The sequence below is a fragment of the Phoca vitulina genome, unplaced genomic scaffold (genome assembly GCF_004348235.1).
Source record: "Phoca vitulina isolate PV1807 unplaced genomic scaffold, GSC_HSeal_1.0 scaffold46, whole genome shotgun sequence".
NCBI classification, from domain to species: Eukaryota; Metazoa; Chordata; class Mammalia; order Carnivora; family Phocidae; genus Phoca; species Phoca vitulina.
The window spans coordinates 6,081,108-6,097,658 of record NW_022589749.1 but is presented as its reverse complement, the minus strand read 5'-3'; the positions used below and the strand labels follow the sequence as shown (position 1 = coordinate 6,097,658).

The 16,551-nt window shown below is 52.9% G+C and overlaps 1 protein-coding gene across 1 annotated transcript; it reads left to right on the top strand.

Annotated features, from left to right (window-relative positions):
* Positions 1–654: 654 nt before the first annotated feature.
* SDSL (serine dehydratase like) lies at positions 655–15,423 on the top strand. Its single transcript, XM_032431496.1, has 8 exons — positions 655–725; positions 4,492–4,685; positions 4,919–4,958; positions 5,749–5,888; positions 8,945–9,033; positions 9,737–9,964; positions 14,022–14,146; positions 15,037–15,423. Exons 2-8 carry the CDS (start codon positions 4,512–4,514, stop codon positions 15,228–15,230), a joined length of 990 nt encoding a protein of 329 aa, XP_032287387.1. The 5' UTR covers positions 655–725; positions 4,492–4,511; the 3' UTR covers positions 15,231–15,423.
* Positions 15,424–16,551: the final 1,128 nt, after the last annotated feature.

The window sequence follows — 16,551 nt, the reverse complement described above, 5'->3', positions numbered from 1 at the left end:
ACATCTCCAGCACCAAACCTGCTTTCCTCCAAGAAGCTTTCCCAGCTTCCTGGGGGCAGGTAAGGTACCCGCTCTGGCTGTCCACAGCCCTGCCCCACCTCTGCCTGACCACATCTGAGAACACTGATTGCAACTGCTCTCTGGTGGCCCCTTGGGAGTTCATGAGAGCAGGGGACATGCTGTATTGTTGGAGACTAAAGTCCCAGGGCTTGACACATAGTAGGTATTCAATAAATATTTGTTGAACGAATGAATGGTCAGAGGCATTCCTTTGAACAATAAATAACTGTTTGGTTTCCTTTGTTGGGTGTAAAATATTAGAGGTGTGGAGGTGCTTCAGAAAAAATGATGCCTTCTCATCTTTGTCCTTTGACCCAAGCTGACCCCGACAGTGGTCAGGGGTCGTGGCTTGGCACTCAGGGCAAGCCCTGGACTCGGAGTAAGAAGATTTGGACATGTCTGTGTCACAGAAGAGGTCGTCCGGGGTGTCTCTCACCGGCTGGGTGGCCTTGGCCAAGTGAGTCTCCCTCTCTGAGCCTGCATCGTCATCTGTCAAATGGGACCATGGACAGCGCACAGGGAGGTTGTGAAAGTTGATCTGGTCCCCTTTCTTCCTCCCGCGGGGAGCTGTCCCTTTAACGTGGGAGGCGGGGCCAAGGCCACAGGAAGTCGCGAGAAGCCGGGAAGAGCTGGTGCCGAGACTGGCTGGTGGCGGGAGGCTGGAGGCAAGCTGGGTCTGGGGACTGCTGGGCAGGCGGGCAAGAGGGCCTGGGGCCCAAAGGGTGCTTCTGGGGCTCTGTGTGCATGTGTAGGGCAGTGGAGGGTCGTCTGGAAGGTTCCGGGGCAAGGTCCAGGATGAGTGGACAGAAAGTGAGAAGGTATGGGTGCGAAACCCTCCCAGGAACCCTGATTTAACTCAGGGTGCTCTGTTGGTCTATCCTGCCTTGGAGAAGGCTGGGTGCCACGGACTCTTGATGGCTGGGGAGCAGGTGCCGCTTGCCAGAGGGGCAGGACTGGGCACTTTGCCAGCCAAGGTTTCCCAGCCCTGGCATCAGGGGTTTGGCTGGGAGTGTCACCCAGGTGGCCTCTGGAAAAGCCTGAGGGACAAAGGAGGCAGAAACAGTAGATGGTCCTTACTTGGGCCCAATTCATAGAGGCAGCAGGTGAGGCTGTGTGAGGAAAGGTGACGTGGCCAAGGTCATGCGTGCTGGGACCTGAACCCAAGCTCCAGGCTTCCCACTGTCCTGCTCCACAGCAGAGAGGGCCCAGGGCTCCCAGCTCAGCCCCAGTGGTGGCCACATGCTTCCAGAGCCATGTGTCCCTAGGCCATAGTCCCACCTTAGCCCTAGACCTTAGTCTGGGAGGCCTGTGCCCTTACGGGCTTCTGGGCTTGATAAGGCTGTTGGAAGTTTTGGGGCTTGTTCATTTGACAAGCCTGCTGTTCTCCTGTGGGCTGTTAGGATAACCAAGAGGGCTGGGGGAGCCTGGGGGCTGAGCCAGGGGCGTTGGGCTCCCAAGGACAACTGGCAATTAAGTAGGAAATGCTCACACCTTTAACCACCACCACCACCACCACCATCATCATTACCACCTAGTAGAGACAGTATGGCATGGTGTTAAGAGCACAGATGCCAAAGTGCACTGCCTGAGTTTGAATCCTGGCCGTGCCATTTCCAGCTGTGTGACCTTGGACGGGTTTCTTAACCTCTCTGGGCCTCGGCTTCATTATCTAGAAAATGGAACTAATAAGTGAACCTATCTCCAGGTTGTCGTAATGATTATACGAGATGGTCTATGAGGTTCTTGGCACCGTGCTTGGCTGGTAGTAGGTCCTACACAACTATTAGCTACTATTATATGTCAGGCATGGAGTCGATGCCTTCACTATATGGCCTCACTGCATCCGCACAGTGATTCTGTGATGCATAAGCTCTTCTCCCAGTTTGTTGTGTGGTTAGTTCATTCTCATTTTTCAGGTCTCAGTTTTAATGGTCATTTCCTGCAAAAGGCCTTTCCTCACCTTTCTATCCACAATAGGTGTCCCTGTTTTTCTCTTTAAGACTCCCTGTATGTGTGCTTTCCTTAGTAGTTTTCACCATTTTTGATTATTTTGTTTGTCTACAGTTATTTGTTGAATGCTGATCTCCCCATCAGCTCCAAGAGGAGATGTCTGTCTCGCTCACCGTGGTATCCCCAGTTCCTAGGTCAGGGCCTGCACCTCGCAGGTGCCCTATAGACATGCGAGAGAAAGGGTAAGCATGCCCGCACGGTTAGAAGGCCCCAGAGAGATGATGCCTCTAGATGACTGGCTGATGTCTGACAGAGTAGGGCAGAAGGGAACATGGCACAGAGAAGTTGAGGCACTTGTTTGGGTCACACAGCTAGGAATACAGAGCTGGTTTCTAACTTTGGTCCCTGACTGACCCCTAAGCCCAGAGCCGAGGTGAGGCCCAGGCTGAGGTATGCTGACTTTGGGTGACCCACAGGTCCCTCTCCCTCAATGCCATGCCCAGTGCACTGATGGAACTGGGTGGAGGTGGCTCAGACTCTGCCCTGCCTGGGGAATCCCAGGGCCATCCCAACAAGGGTCCCGGGGTCAGATGCAGAGACAGGAGACCCGGAGCCCTCTGGTGGGGCAGGGGTTGTAGCCCTGACTAAGTAAGCGTGAGCAAGGAGCTTGGGCCCTGGAGGGTGGGGGAGGCTGCAGCACTCCTCCTACTGGCCAGCAGTGGAACTGCAGGGCTTGGCCCACTGCTTTTCTGCCCCAGAGAAAAAAGAGGGGTTGCATTTGCTCCTTTAAAAAAAAAAAAAACACAAAAAACCCCTCTATTCCCCCCTCTTCTCATTTCCTCCCTTTCTGTTTCTCGCCTTTTCCCACGGGGTCATTCACTAACTGTGCCTTTGCTTAAAACCTCCCGACGGCTTCCCACTGCAAGTAGAATTAGAATAACATCCCAGCTCCTGACCAGGGGCTGGAAGGTTCCCCAAGTCCCTGCCCACCTCTCCTTGCTCGCCTTCTGCGCCCAATCCCTTCTCCCCACACCGGCAACACCCCAAGTTCGTTTCTTCCTCAAGGTGCTTCCGCCTGCTGTCCCCTCTGCATGAGTGCTTTTCCCTGGGCTCCCTGCTGTCACTCATCTTGAACATTCCCCTTGGAGAACTTGCAGATGGAAAGAGAATTCAAAGCCCTCTCAGCCAACTTGATACTCACAGATCTGATTTGCATCTGATTCAAAGTGTTAGAGATCCCAAATCACTGACCGCAAAGCCAACCATTTATCCCATTTAATGAGACAATTGGAAAGGTGAGCAATTACCAGATATTTGATGATATTGAGAGATGATCATTAATATTTTTAGATGTGATAATGGTATTGTGACGACGTTTTTTTAAAAATTAGCATCTTTGAGATATGATTTCCATAAAATGAAATTAGGCCGGGGCGCCTGGGTGGCTCAGTCCGTTAAGCATCTCATTCTTGATTTCGGCTCAGGTCATGATCTCAGGGTGATGAGATTGAGGCCCCCTTTGGGCTCCATGCTGGGCATGGAACCTGCTGAAGATTCTCTCTCTCTCCCTCTCCCTCAGCCCCTCCCCCTGCTTGCTCGCTCTCTCAAAAAAAAAAAAAAAATTAGTCCACTTTGAGTAAGAATTCAGTGAGTTTGCACAAATGTATGCAGTTGTGAAACCGTGTGGCTATATTGTTTAAAAAGAGTTCTTTGCTTTTAGAGACCCGTGCCGAAGTATTTACAGATGAAGTAGTATAGGAAGAAAATATAATAAGAGAATAAAGGAGGGAAAAAAACCATAGTCCAGGGAGGGGGGTGGGCGCAGGCGTGGATGGAACAAGGCAGGCCAGGAGCGCTTGTGTGAGCTGAGTGATGGGCTACACCAGAGGTTCCTTATCCAGTTCTCAATATTTTGCTATGTTTAAATTCTCCATAATACAAGTTTTTAAAAAGTTTTTCTCTCTTGAGAGACCGTTTCTGACCGTGCTTGCTGAAACACTGCCTCCCGCCCCCATCGCCTCTGTTTGAAATTGTGTGATTCTGTCTCCCCAACTAGAATGTGAGCTCCGGCAGAGCAGGGGCTGCCTCTGACTTGTGCGCCCCAAACCCTGGAACTGCCGGGCACATAGTAGGTGCTCATTGCAAGATTTTTTTTTTTGCATGCATGAATGAATGAAGAATGAATGAATGAATTCTCCACGCTCATTCATTCATCACCAAGTATTGGCCATATTCTACACCCCCAGCCCTGTGGGCAGCCACAATTACAGAATGAAAGGGTCCCTAGTCCAAACCTTTTTGTCCAGATGGGGAAACTGAGGCCCGGGGAGGAGCAGATCCTTGCCTGGAGTCTCACAGCTTGGTAGCCAGTTAAGGCTAAGGAGCCCAGCTGAGGCTCTTCTCCATCTTGCCCTCCCGTGTCCTGGGGAAGGGGGCTCTTGCCGGCGCCGCCTGGGCTATGGCCTTCATGCTCTCCTGCAGGCCTCCCGGTGGTTGCTGGAATGGACAGCTCTCTGACAGGCTGCGCTAAGGCCGAGCACTTCCACACGGTCACTCCTCTGCTGGAGAGCTGGGCGCTTTCCCAGGTGGCAGGCACGACTGTCTTCCTCAAGTGTGAGAATGTGCAGCTGGCCGGTTCCTTCAAGATCCGGGGCATTGGGCATTTCTGCCGGGAGGTGAGGTGTTGGCGGGAGGTGAGAAGTGAGATGGTTCAGGAAGGAGGAGGAGGGGGATGGATGCCGGCTGGCTGGGGGTGAGGGCAGGAAGGGAGAAGTGGACTTGTAGAGATGGGTGGGGCAGGATGAGGAGCAGGAGTGTCGGGGTGGGCTGGGGAGGGACTAACTCCATCCCACACAGCTCTATGACATCTGCCTGGGTCAGTCCCTAACCCCATTCCTTCTCTTCCCAGATGGCCAAGAAGGGATGCAGACACCTGGTGTGCTCCTCAGGTGACCCTCGGGGCTGGGTCCTCCGGGCTGTGTGGGGGGAGGAAGAGCTCGCTGGAGCTGCAGTAGCTGTCCAGGGATCAGGCTCCTCTTAAAGGTCCAGCCCCCTCAAGGTCATGGTCAGATGGCCACTTCATGTCCTCTCCCAGCCCTCTTCCTGTCATTCAGGACTCGGGGTAGAAGTGACAAAAACCCAACTCATACAGGTTTAAGCTACAGGCCCCAAGAACTGAAAATTCTTGGGATAATTGGCTTTCAGATACAGCTGGATCCAGGAGCTCTCCTTTGTATCTCCCCTTCCCTTGACTTGTCGTTTCTCTGTACTAGCTTTATTTTCACACAGACTTCCTAGCAGCAAGATGGCCATCAGGAGTTCTAGGCTTGCCTCCTATCATCCTATCAGCCCTAGTGAAAAGGAAGCACCCCCTTCTTGATGGTTCTCACATCTTGTAGCCAGTTAAGGCTAAGGAGCCCAGCTGAGGCTCTTCTCCATCTTCCCCTCCCGTGTGCTGGACCAGTTCAATCCATGAATTGGTCTTTTTCACCTGGCTTGGATCATGTACTCATCCCTGAACCAATCATGGATTAGGGGTTCTCTGAGTTCTCTGAGTTCTCTGATTGAGTCAATCTAGATCACATATCCACCTCTGAGACCAGAAAGAGGACTCAAAGGTGGGGCATATGAGTGCCGGGAAGGAGTGACCCACAAAGGGAAATGGAGGGGGAGGGAAGAAAGTGTGTTAACAGGCTAAGACAACACTGCCCACTGCACCCCCTTCTATTGCTTCCACAGGGGGCAATGCAGGGATTGCTGCTGCTTATGCCGCTCGGAAGCTGGGCATCCCTGCCACCATTGTGCTCCCAGAGGGCACCTCCCTGCAGGTGGTGAGGAGGCTGCAGGGGGAGGGGGCTGAGGTTCAGCTGACTGGAAAGGTAAGGACCCCAGGAAGGAGAAGCCAGCTGGAGTGGGCTGTTCCCCTTTACCCCACCTCAGCCCTAGGAGATGGTATCTCCCCGCTTTTTTCTTTCTTTTTTTGATGAACTATGCCTGGAGCCCAGTCTTCTCCTAGGATGGCTGAGCTGAGGGGTGGGAGTGAGGCATGATGTATATTGAGGCCTGGGACCTCCTGCCTCTACCTACCTTGAGAAAACTTCCCCTGCGTGAACCCAGGAGAAACAGGAAGCTTATGGACCAGGAGTGTGTCCGTCTCCTTATATCCTCACTAACACTTGGTATTATTTATTTAAAAATGTTTGCCCTTTGATGAGACAAAAAGTATAAAGAAAGATGATGGTGGCATCATTTCTTATTCTGAGACCACCCCAATAATGAAAGGTGTCCACCACCAGGGATATCGCTGGTTCATCTTGTTACCGAAGAAACGGTGATGCAAACATGTAATCCTTCTACCTTCCTGGAAAGAAGAAAAAAAGCTCCCTGGAAAAGAGATTTTTTTTTAAACCATTAAAATTAAAACCATGGTATCTGAAAGCTGGTCTCCAAATACTTAGGGTCCAGTTTCCTTCCTTGCTTTCTCCCTTCTTTCTTCTCTTTATTCACCTATTCAGCTGTCCTCCCATCCATCACCCTCTCTCTCTCCCTCTCTCCCATTCATCTGTCCATCTATCCATCCATCCACCCATCCATCCATCTATCTATCCATCCATCCATCCATCCATCCGTCCGTCTGTCAGTCCATCCGTCCGTCCATCCATCCATCCGTCCAACCTTCATCCATCCATCCATCCATCCATCCATCTATCCATCCATCTATCCCCTCATCCCCTTTCTCCCTCCTTCCCTTCCTTTCTTTCTCCCTTCCTTCTTTCCAACAGATATTCATTGAACTCATACCCTGTGCCTGTACTATGTTAGAGATAGGGAAATAGAGATAGTAAGACATGGTCTCTACTTTCACAAAGCTCAGGTGTTGCTGGGGAGACACACAGATAACCAGATGGTGATAAGAGACCGTGTTAAGTGTGATGGGGAAGGACAGGGCCCTGAGGAAGAACAGAGAAAGTATATTTTAATCAGCTATTGCTGCTAGATCATGCTGCGTAACAAACAGCCCCCACATATCAGAGGCTTATGAGAAGCCTGATCTCTCTTGCTCGTGGGCTTGTGAGAGGGCCAGGGCGGCTCTGCGTCAGGCTGCAGGCAGGATTAAGGTCTGCACATGTGCCCCACATCCCTCTGGACCGGTGGCCACCTGGGACGTGTTCCTTTCCAGGTGGATGGCAGGAGGAGTGGGGGGAAAGGGCCCCTCAAGGCTGTGGTCGTAACTGTTACACTGTCACTTCTGCCACATGCCACTGGCCAAAGCAAGCCCCGCGGCTGGGGCCCCCATCAGCGTAGGTGAGGAAATGTGCTCTGGCCTCTGTGGCAGGGAAGAATAGCGGTCACTTGACAAAAGGTGTGGCCATGTAGTTCTGACGGAGGGAGGGGGTAGGGACCTGGGCGGTGGTCCCGACTACTGCCAGGCTGTGCCTCAGACTTGGGGAGACGATCCAGGAAAGGCTCCCCTAGAAGGGCCCCCTGTGTTATCTTGAAAGGGAAATACAAGTGCCTCTGTCGTGGGCAGAGGAAAGAGCCTAGAAAGGCCTGGAATGGGAGCGAGCACGGTGCATTGCATTCGCCTGCAGCCCAGCCCCTGGCGGAAGGGGTGACAGGTGAGGCCAGAGAGGGGGACGGCCACCTCAGCAGGCAGGGCGGCTCATAGGTGAGGCTGGCATAGGGCAATGGGGAGCCACGGCAGGATTTGGAGCGGGGAGGGACACGCTGGGCCCTCACTCTGGCTGCTCTCGGGCAATGGACAGGAGGCAGGAAGCCTGTGAGGAGGCGCTGCTCCAGGTGAGTGGCCTCAAGGGCTGCATGGTTTTAAATCTCATGTTTGTTTCAATAACTCAAGAGATTGAGTCTTGTCTCTTTGGTTAGATGGGAGATTCCTTGTGGACAGAGACTATTTCTTTGTCTTCTCTGTGTCCCCCAGCATGGGATGGGCAAGAGGGGGTGCTGCAGGGGGCCAGAGGATGGGCGAAGGCTACCTCTGGCCCCCTTGTCACCCTCTGCTCCTTGGAAGAGGAGGCTGTTATTTGCCACTTAGCTTCTGCTGAAATTGGCCAGTGCAGGGAGGGTCCCCTCCGAAATCCTGTCTTAGTTTGGGTTCCCCAGAAGCAGACCTTGAGACAAGGATTAGGGTACATGTAGTTTATTTGGGATGTGCTTGCAGAGAACATGGGGGATAGAAGTGAGACAGAGAAGAGAAGAAAGCTCACAGTGGCGTGTCAATGAGTCACCTCTGTGGGCAACTGGGGTTCAGTCCCCACAGGGACCCTCGGGGCTCCTGTGGAGGAGACACACAGAGAAGGGTCAGAGGGTCACTCTTGGGGCACCTGCCCCTTGGCACTGCAGTCTGCCCTGCCCACTGCCCCGCAAAGTCCCCTAGCCAGAAAATACCCTGCAAGTGACCTCTGAGCTAGGCTGCAGGGATGCGGACTTCTGCCACAGATGTCAAGCCCGTGAGAAAAGTGCACTCAGCCCTGATGTGGTCCGCACAGGTCTGTCGAGACCCAGGCTACCTCTGGCTGCTTGAACTTAACCAGCAGGTCATCCGTTGGGCGATTGCTCGTTTTCATGGACACCGTCTGTAGTGGCCAAGTTGCTCTTTGGGGCTCTGATTTGAGGGGGCTTCTCCCCTACTGGCTGGTTAGAAATGGAAACCGCTTAGCTGGCCTTGGAGCTCCTCCTCCCCTAGCATTGCAGCCTGGCCCATGGGGATTGTGGAAAGCACATGACATCCATTTATCCAGGCGGAAGCCTCTGCCTTTGTCCCAGGAGGCTGCAGGGCACACTCCAGCTCTGGCCTCGCCCTTGGGGTTCTCCCCAGCCCGTCAGACCCTGGGGCCATGCAGGAGACCTCAGCTCTGCTCCAGCCTCCAGAGCGGTCCGGTTCCTGGGGCTCCTGAGGCCCTTGGTTTCTCTTTAGGTCTGGGACGAGGCCAGTCTGAAGGCGCAAGAGTTGGCCATGAGGGATGGTTGGGTGAACGTCCCTCCATTTGACCACCCCCTGATCTGGTAAGGTTGTTACCCCTCCCCCATGGAGCTCAGAGCCCAGACCCTTATTGAGTTGGGGTCCTTCCATTGGACAGAAGGGGAAACTGAGGCCTAGAGAGGAGAAGAGGCTTGGAAGCCAGGCACATTACAGTTCAGGCCCTGCTTCTGTCACTTGCAAGTTGTGTGACTCTACAAAGTATGTCTCCTCCCCATGCCTCAGTTTCCACATGTGTACAATGGAAATGGCAATAATCAATCCTGCTTATTGAGTGTACTTCAGGATGCATTTAATCCATTTGATCCTCCCCAGAGCCCTAGAGGTGGGTGTTTTATGTCCATTCCACAGGCACAGAGGGGTCAAGGAACTTGCCCGAGATCACACAGCTAGTAAGTGGCCAAGACATTGGGTCCCAGGCCCAGAACTTGACGGATGCCAATTGATATGCTGGTCCCCTCTTAAGCGCACACGCTAACACTGCCTCTTTCCAAGGTTGTGGAGGGGATTAAGTGGGAAATGTCTGAGAACATGGCTGGGAGGTTGATGGAAGGGAAAGAATGAGTGAATGAATAATTTGAATGGATGAAAGCTGGGTGAGCTAAGTGTTGCAGGGTCTCCGCTCCCCTTGCTGTGGATGGGGATTGGGGTGGCGATGAGGAGAGTTTGTGCATATGTCAGCTTTTGGGAATGGGGGCCTTTCTCACCCTGCTTTCTCCTTCCCCCCAGGGAAGGCCACGCCAGCCTGGTGCGAGAGCTGAAGGCAGCACTGGGGACCCCACCGGGGGCCCTGGTGCTGGCAGTAGGGGGTGGAGGGCTCCTGGCTGGGGTGTCGGCTGGCCTGGCAGAGGTGGGCTGGCAGCATGTGCCCATCATAGCTGTGGAGACCCAAGGGGCACACTGTTTCAATGCAGCCGTCAAGGCGGGCAGGCTAGTCACGCTGCCAGACATCACCAGGTAGGCGTGGGCTGGGGCCATTTGTGGTGGGCTGGAGGGTGGGGGTGTTGCTGTCCTAGGGCCTCTCAGTCCCAACCAGTGGAGGTAGGGCATACCCAAGAGACTCAACTTCACCCTAGGACTCCAACCACAATAATGTTAGAAGGCAATGCCAAAAAAGTGGATGAAGGATATGATTCATTTAAGTTTCATTAATTAATAAAACAAATTTCATTGTTCTGTATCATTATAAAAGCAGTTTAAGTGTGTTGCAGGTAAGTTAGAATACGTAGGCAAGCAATAAGCAACAGAAAGCAAAACGGCACCTTCAATTCCACCATCCAAAGATGAACAATGGGTTACATTTTCCCGGTCTTTGCTTTTCCCCCATGCATGCATAGTTACATACAAGTGAAATGTGCCTGGCACATAGTAGGTGCTCAACAAATGTTTGTGAAATGAATGAATGGATTGATATATTTTTAAGTTAGGATCATATCCTTCCTAAACTCTATTTTTCTAGTTCATATTATATATCATGAACATAGTTTCATTTTTTCTGCAATACCATTAGAGAACTTTCTCCTTATTACTTTATGTAACTGATTTTAATTCAACTGAGGAAAAGTTCTTATGAACCAACTAACTAACTAATAGAGAGTGGCCAGCCTCCAGACCCTGCCTCATCTTATATGCTTTATCATCATCACCACTATCATCTTTACAGATGCTGTTAGTTTCCTAAGGCTGCCATAAAGATGACCACAAACTAGGTGGCTTAAAAGAACAGAAATGCATTCTTTCATAGCCCTGAAAGCTAAAAGTGTGACATCAAGGTACTAGCAGGGCCATACTCCCTCTGAAGGCCCTAGGGGAGAAGCATCCTTCCTTGCCTCCTTCAGCTTCTGGTGGTTGTTGGCAATCCTTGGTGTTCCTTGGCTTGTAGCCACCTCATTCTGCCTCTTTCTTCATATGACCTTCTCTGTGTGTCTGTTCTCTTCTTGTAAGGGAACCAGTCACTGAATTTAGGGTTCAGCTTAATCCAGTATGACCTTATCTTCTAATTCCATCTGCAAAGACCCTATTTCCAAATTAGGTCACATTCTGAGGTTCTGTATGGATGTGAATTTTGGGGGGAGACACTGTTCAACCCTCTACAGATGCCAGCACTGCCCATATTTTATTAAGCACCCATTAGGTGCTGGAACTTAGGATATCATGGTGTATGACAGCAAGGTGGCTGAAATCAGGACAGCCTATTAAGTCATCTCTATTGTGTAGAAGGTTCTGGCTGGCCAGTTAGAGAAACAGGTCCTTGCTTCAAGGAGGATTCTATCTGGACATACGGGTCTCCTTAATGTCTTTCTGGTACCATCTCCATTCCTTTCTGATGCCACCCACACTCCAGCATCTCTGTGCCGCCTTTCCCTGAAAATTATTTGTGCCTCTAACTTCTGAGCCTTTCCTTTCCCTTCCACTTGAAATACCAGTCCCTCTTACATTGATGAAATCCTCCAAGGCTCAGCTGGGCAGTTGCCTCCCATATGTAAAGACCCCAAAGACACTCTGTGTCACTCTTCAGCCACGAAAGAGCTTATGGATGGGCTGACTTGGGCCCCTAATTGGGAAGGAGGGGCTTGAGGATGGGGACTGGCTATTGAGCTCTGAGTCCCTAGTACCTCTCTCAGAGCCTGGCACAGTGCAGCACTAAGTGAAGTTCACGGACTTGCCATTTTTGTAAATGACACCACTGTCCATCCCGGTGCTCTGACCTGACCCACCTGGCAGTCACCTTGCTGAGTTCTGTCCACTCTCCCACTGGACTCCAGCTCCTCTCCAGCCCTTGTCCCCACCCCAGGACATCAGCGCTCCCCTGGATGGCTGTCACAGCCCTCCTCCACCCCCTGGCTATGCTTGGTGCTCTTTTTGATAACAGCTCTATTGAGATATACTTCATGTGTCACGCAATTCATCCACTTAGAGTGTATAGTTCAGTGATTTTAAGTATATTCAGAGTTGTGCCTCCATCACCAAAATCACTTTTAGAACATTTTCATCACCTCTCCCCAAACCCCTCCTCCCCTCCAGCCCCTGCCAATTACTGATCTACTGCCTGTCTCTATGGACTCGCCTGCTGGGGACATTTCATTTGGATGAAGTCATACAATATATGGCCTTTTGTGTCTGGCTTCTCTCACTCAGCCTCATGTCTTCCGGGCTCATCCATGTTGTCATCCGCACTCCATTCCTTTTTGTGGCCAAAAACTATTCCATCGTGTGGCTGGACCCCATCTTGTTTATCCAACCCTCGGTTGCTGGACGTTTGGGCTGTTTGTGTTTTGGGCTATGATGAGTCATGCTGCTACAAACACTTGTATGGGCATTTCATGTGGACGAATGTGTTCATTGCTCTGGGCTGCATCCCTGCAAGTGGTATTGCTGAGTTTCCTCTTTGCGTTGAGTCCTTTGTCTACCTTTGGGCAGGGTGTCTGTCCTTCCTCCGCTGCTGACCTATGGGACTCTTCATCCCCCGCTTCCACCCCTCAATGCCTTCCCCAGGCTCTCAGGCCCAGATCCACACTCCTCTCGGCCCCACTCCAGCCACTGCCCTGTCTTCCATCCCCTTGGATAGGTCACACTGTTTCCTATCACCAACCTCTGCGCATGCTGTTCCCTCTGCCTGGAACATTCTACCCCCTCCCCTTCCCTCCTTTCGGCTGGGGTCTCTCACCCCAGAGAGATTGGCCCCACAACCCTGCCTCAGGGAGGGTGCCCTCCCAATGGTCTCCCTCTACTTACAACTTAATTCTGTTTTTCCCCTCCCAGACTTTGTTCTTATTTATTTACTTATTTATTTATAATTGATGCTTATAGTCGACCTACGATATCATATTCATTTCAGGCGTGCCACGTGGTGATCCGGGACTCCTATACATTCCGCTGTGCTCACCACCACGAGTGGACTCACCACCCCTCACTACACAAAGCGATGGCCATATTATTGACTATTCCCTGTGCTGGACTTCTCATCCCCGTGGCTTATTAATTCTATAACTGGAAGTTTGTACGTCTTCATCCTCTGTACCTGTTTCGCCCAGCCCCCCCCCCCCGCCCCCCGCCGACTGGCAACCCCTACTGGCTTGTCTGTAGTTCTGAGTCTGAGTCTCTCTTGCTGTTGTTCTTGACTAACAGCCACTGCCAGCCCTTCAGTAGAACTTCCTACGTGCCAGGCCCCCTTCTAGGCACTCCACCCCCATGACACTCTCACGAACCCGGGACTGTCGCTACCTCCATTTTTCAGACTGAGGAAGCTGAGGCTCGGGGGGGTGCAGTGACCTTCACGAGGTCCCACTGCTAGTGCGGGGCCCAGGTTTGAAACCAGGCAGCCTGGCTCCCGAGTCTGTGCTCTGGGCTACTTGGGCCAGTTCTCATGGGCTCCCCAAAGGCTCTCCCAGGCCTGAAACGCTGCCCAGCTCAGGAAGGTACCGGCAGGTGGGCGATCCCAAGCACAGAGATAAACAGCATGGATCCTGGAGCCAGACTGCCTGGATTTGAATCCACATTCTGCTACGTACTGACTAGCTGTGTGTCCTTGAGCTAGTTCCTTAACCTCCCTGAGCCTCTCAGGTTCCTCCCTTGTAAAACGGAGCTCATACATTTCTAACTCAAGGGGAGATTATGAGGATTATGACAGAAAACACATGTATCTATCACCTGGTAGATAGTCAATAAATACTAGTTATCATATAGACATAAGTGGTTATTACTGAATAAGATGCAAACAAATCCGTTTCCGTGCTTGGCTTTCTGGGGTATGTGCATGGAAGACCACAATCGCGGTTATAGAGTTGGAGGGCATGGTGCGCATTTGTCGGTCATTCGAGGGGCACCCGATCTGGGGGCAACTCCTCTGTGCCCGTGCTGTGCTAGGCTCTTGCGATGCTGAGCCCCGGCCCGTTGCAGGACGGGAGGGGGCCTGGAGCTTGGAGGGCTGGATCGATAAGGGGCGGAGGCCCGAGGATTCACCGGCTCTGGCCCACACCCTGGCATTCCCTGCCTGGCCTGCCCTCTCCTGCAGTGTGGCCAAGAGCCTGGGTGCCAAGACCGTGGCCGCGAGGGCCCTGGCGTGCATGCAGGAACTAGAGATCATCTCTGAGGTGGTGGAGGATGTCGAGGCTGTGAGTGCTGTGCAGCAGTTCCTGGGTGAGTGAGCCTTGCCCTCCCTCCCCAGGCTCGGGGAGCTATGAAGGCCCTGGGTCTCTGGGTGTTCACTCCCTGTCGATTTCATGTGACTTGGGGCTACTCCGTCATCATAGGGCGCCTCCTCGGGTAGCCTCCTCCAGTCTTCCACCCTCATCCCACCTGGGCTGGAGTCTTCCCATGCACCAGGCCCTCTGTTCGTAGCTGCCTGGTTCTTACTCATCTACAGCGCTAGATGTAAACCCTGTGAGCGTGAGGCCTGGTTTGTCCTCTTTACTGCTGTGCCCCCAGGACCTTCCTAGCATAGGGCCTGGCAGGGAGTGGGTACTCAATAAATATTTGTTAAATGAATGGGTGAATGTATGAGTGAGTGGAAAGGTAGATAATGGATGGATGGATGGATGGATGGACGGATGGACACATTGATTAATGGACACATTGATGGATGGACAGACAGACAGTCAAATGATGGATAGGGGATGGATAGATGAATGCATGGATGGATGGATGGATGCATGGATGGATGGATGGTTACACTGATTGATGGATACACTAATGGATGGACAGACAGACAGTCAAATGATGGATAGGGGATGAAGGATGAATGGATGGATAGATAGATGGATACGTTGATTGATGGATACACTGATGGATGGACAGACAGTCAAATGATGGATAGAGGAATGGATGGATGGATAGATGGATGAAAGGTGGATGGATGGAGGGATGGATGGTCAGATTGATGGATGGAGAGAGGGTCAGATGAATGATGGATTGTGAGCTGGCTGGCTGGCTGGCTTCGTGGATTTGCGGTGCCCAGAGCCTACTGAGCACTAACTGCTTCTTCCTCCCTTTCTCTCTTCTCATCCACCCCGTTCCCCTGCTCCGGGCAGATGACGAGCGCATGTTGGTGGAGCCTGCCTGCGGGGCAGCTCTGGCTGTCATCTACTCAGGCCTCCTGGGGAGACTCCAGGCTGAGGGCCGCCTGTGCCCCTCCCTGGCCTCGGTCGTGGTCATTGTGTGTGGAGGCAACAACATCGATGGGGGAGGGCTGCAGGCTCTGAAAGCCCAGCTGGGTCAGAGCTGAGGGCTCCTCGTCGGGGATGGACACCCCTGTAGCTGGCTGAGGCTTGCTCCCTGTGCTCATGGCTGGCGGTGGACGCTGCCCCCTGCTTCTGTACCAGGTGCCTCCTGCAGGAAGCCCTCCTGAAATGCTTCCCTTGGCTCCCCTGCAGCCCTGGCCAATAAACACTCTGAGTTGAATTTGTAAGTCCAGCCGGTCCCGTCTTTCTGGCTCCGTGAGCTCATAGAAGGCATACAGTCACCTCGAGGCTGGCTCTGCCGTGAAGAGACTCTACATCACACAGCTTGGGCAATAAAGCCAAGGATTCAATCCTTGGGTCTCTAAGACAGTCCAGTCATGCTGAGGTCCTGACAGGGCTTCCCTCACCTGGGGGACCTGCCCAGGAGGAGAGGGGGGCATTCTGTGCAGCTATGCTCAGGCCCGAGTGGGCAAGGACCATATCGCCTGGCTTTATCAAGCGCTTCGTATGTGCCAGAAACTCTCCTAAGACCTTTCTACTCATTGCCTTCTTTAATGTTCAGAAAGGCACTATGAAGCAGAAACCATTATATCATCCCTGTTCTAAAGATGGGGAAACTGAGGCACGGGGCGGTGACCGGACCCACTCAAGGTCCTAGTGGGCGCGTGGCCCAGCCAGGCTCAAACCCTGTGATTTTCAGTATGACTCTGTATTTCTTGGACCTCAGCCTTCTTCGTGTGCCAGTTGGTGGTGATGGGACCCTGGGGATGGAAGCAGGACCTCCAGGTCGGTCTGGACACACCTGTGGGTCACAAGGAGGGCGGGTGCTGGTCCTGGAATTGGGCACCTCTCCCCTGTGGGAAGCATCTCTTAGGAAACGGAGGGGAAATTAGAATCTTTTGGAGCCACCAGGGGGCAGCAAAGTGTCTCTGATGGGGAAGCTGGGCCCTGGGCAGGGGAGGCCCAGCCCCGCCCCTCCAGCCTCCCTTGGCTCTGCCCCTCGGGGGCCCTCACCCCAGCTGGGGGGTGCTGAGGTCCCAGAGATGGCTGGCCCACAAGATCTTGGCACTGGGGAGCTCTAGCCAACCCTCACTGCCCTGCTGGAAACAAGGCTCAGAGAGTGTGGGGTCCACCTGGCCGGTGGTAGGTAGTGGGGCCTCCCACTGGGGCCCCCTTTCCTGCCTCCTGCAGGCTGTGTGTGCGTGGGCAAGTGCCCCCCCTTCTCGGGGCCTTAGGCTGCACCTCTGTGCTGGAAGAGGCCCACCTGTGGCTTCCCACCTCCTTTCCTCTCCCCAGGCTGATCCCCCTGCCAGGCGGCTCCTCCCTCCCTCAAGAGGAGAAGTTGAGAGCCGCAGTGACCTCCCT

Coding starts and splice junctions, on each gene's coding strand:
- SDSL (XM_032431496.1), top strand. CDS start 4,512: ATGGACAGCTCTCTGACAGGCTGCGCTAAGGCCGAGCACTTCCACACG. Junction 4,959..5,748: donor ACACCTGGTGTGCTCCTCAG/GTGACCCTCGGG, acceptor TTGCTTCCACAG/GGGGCAATGCAGGGATTGCT. Junction 5,889..8,944: donor AGGTTCAGCTGACTGGAAAG/GTAAGGACCCCA, acceptor GTTTCTCTTTAG/GTCTGGGACGAGGCCAGTCT.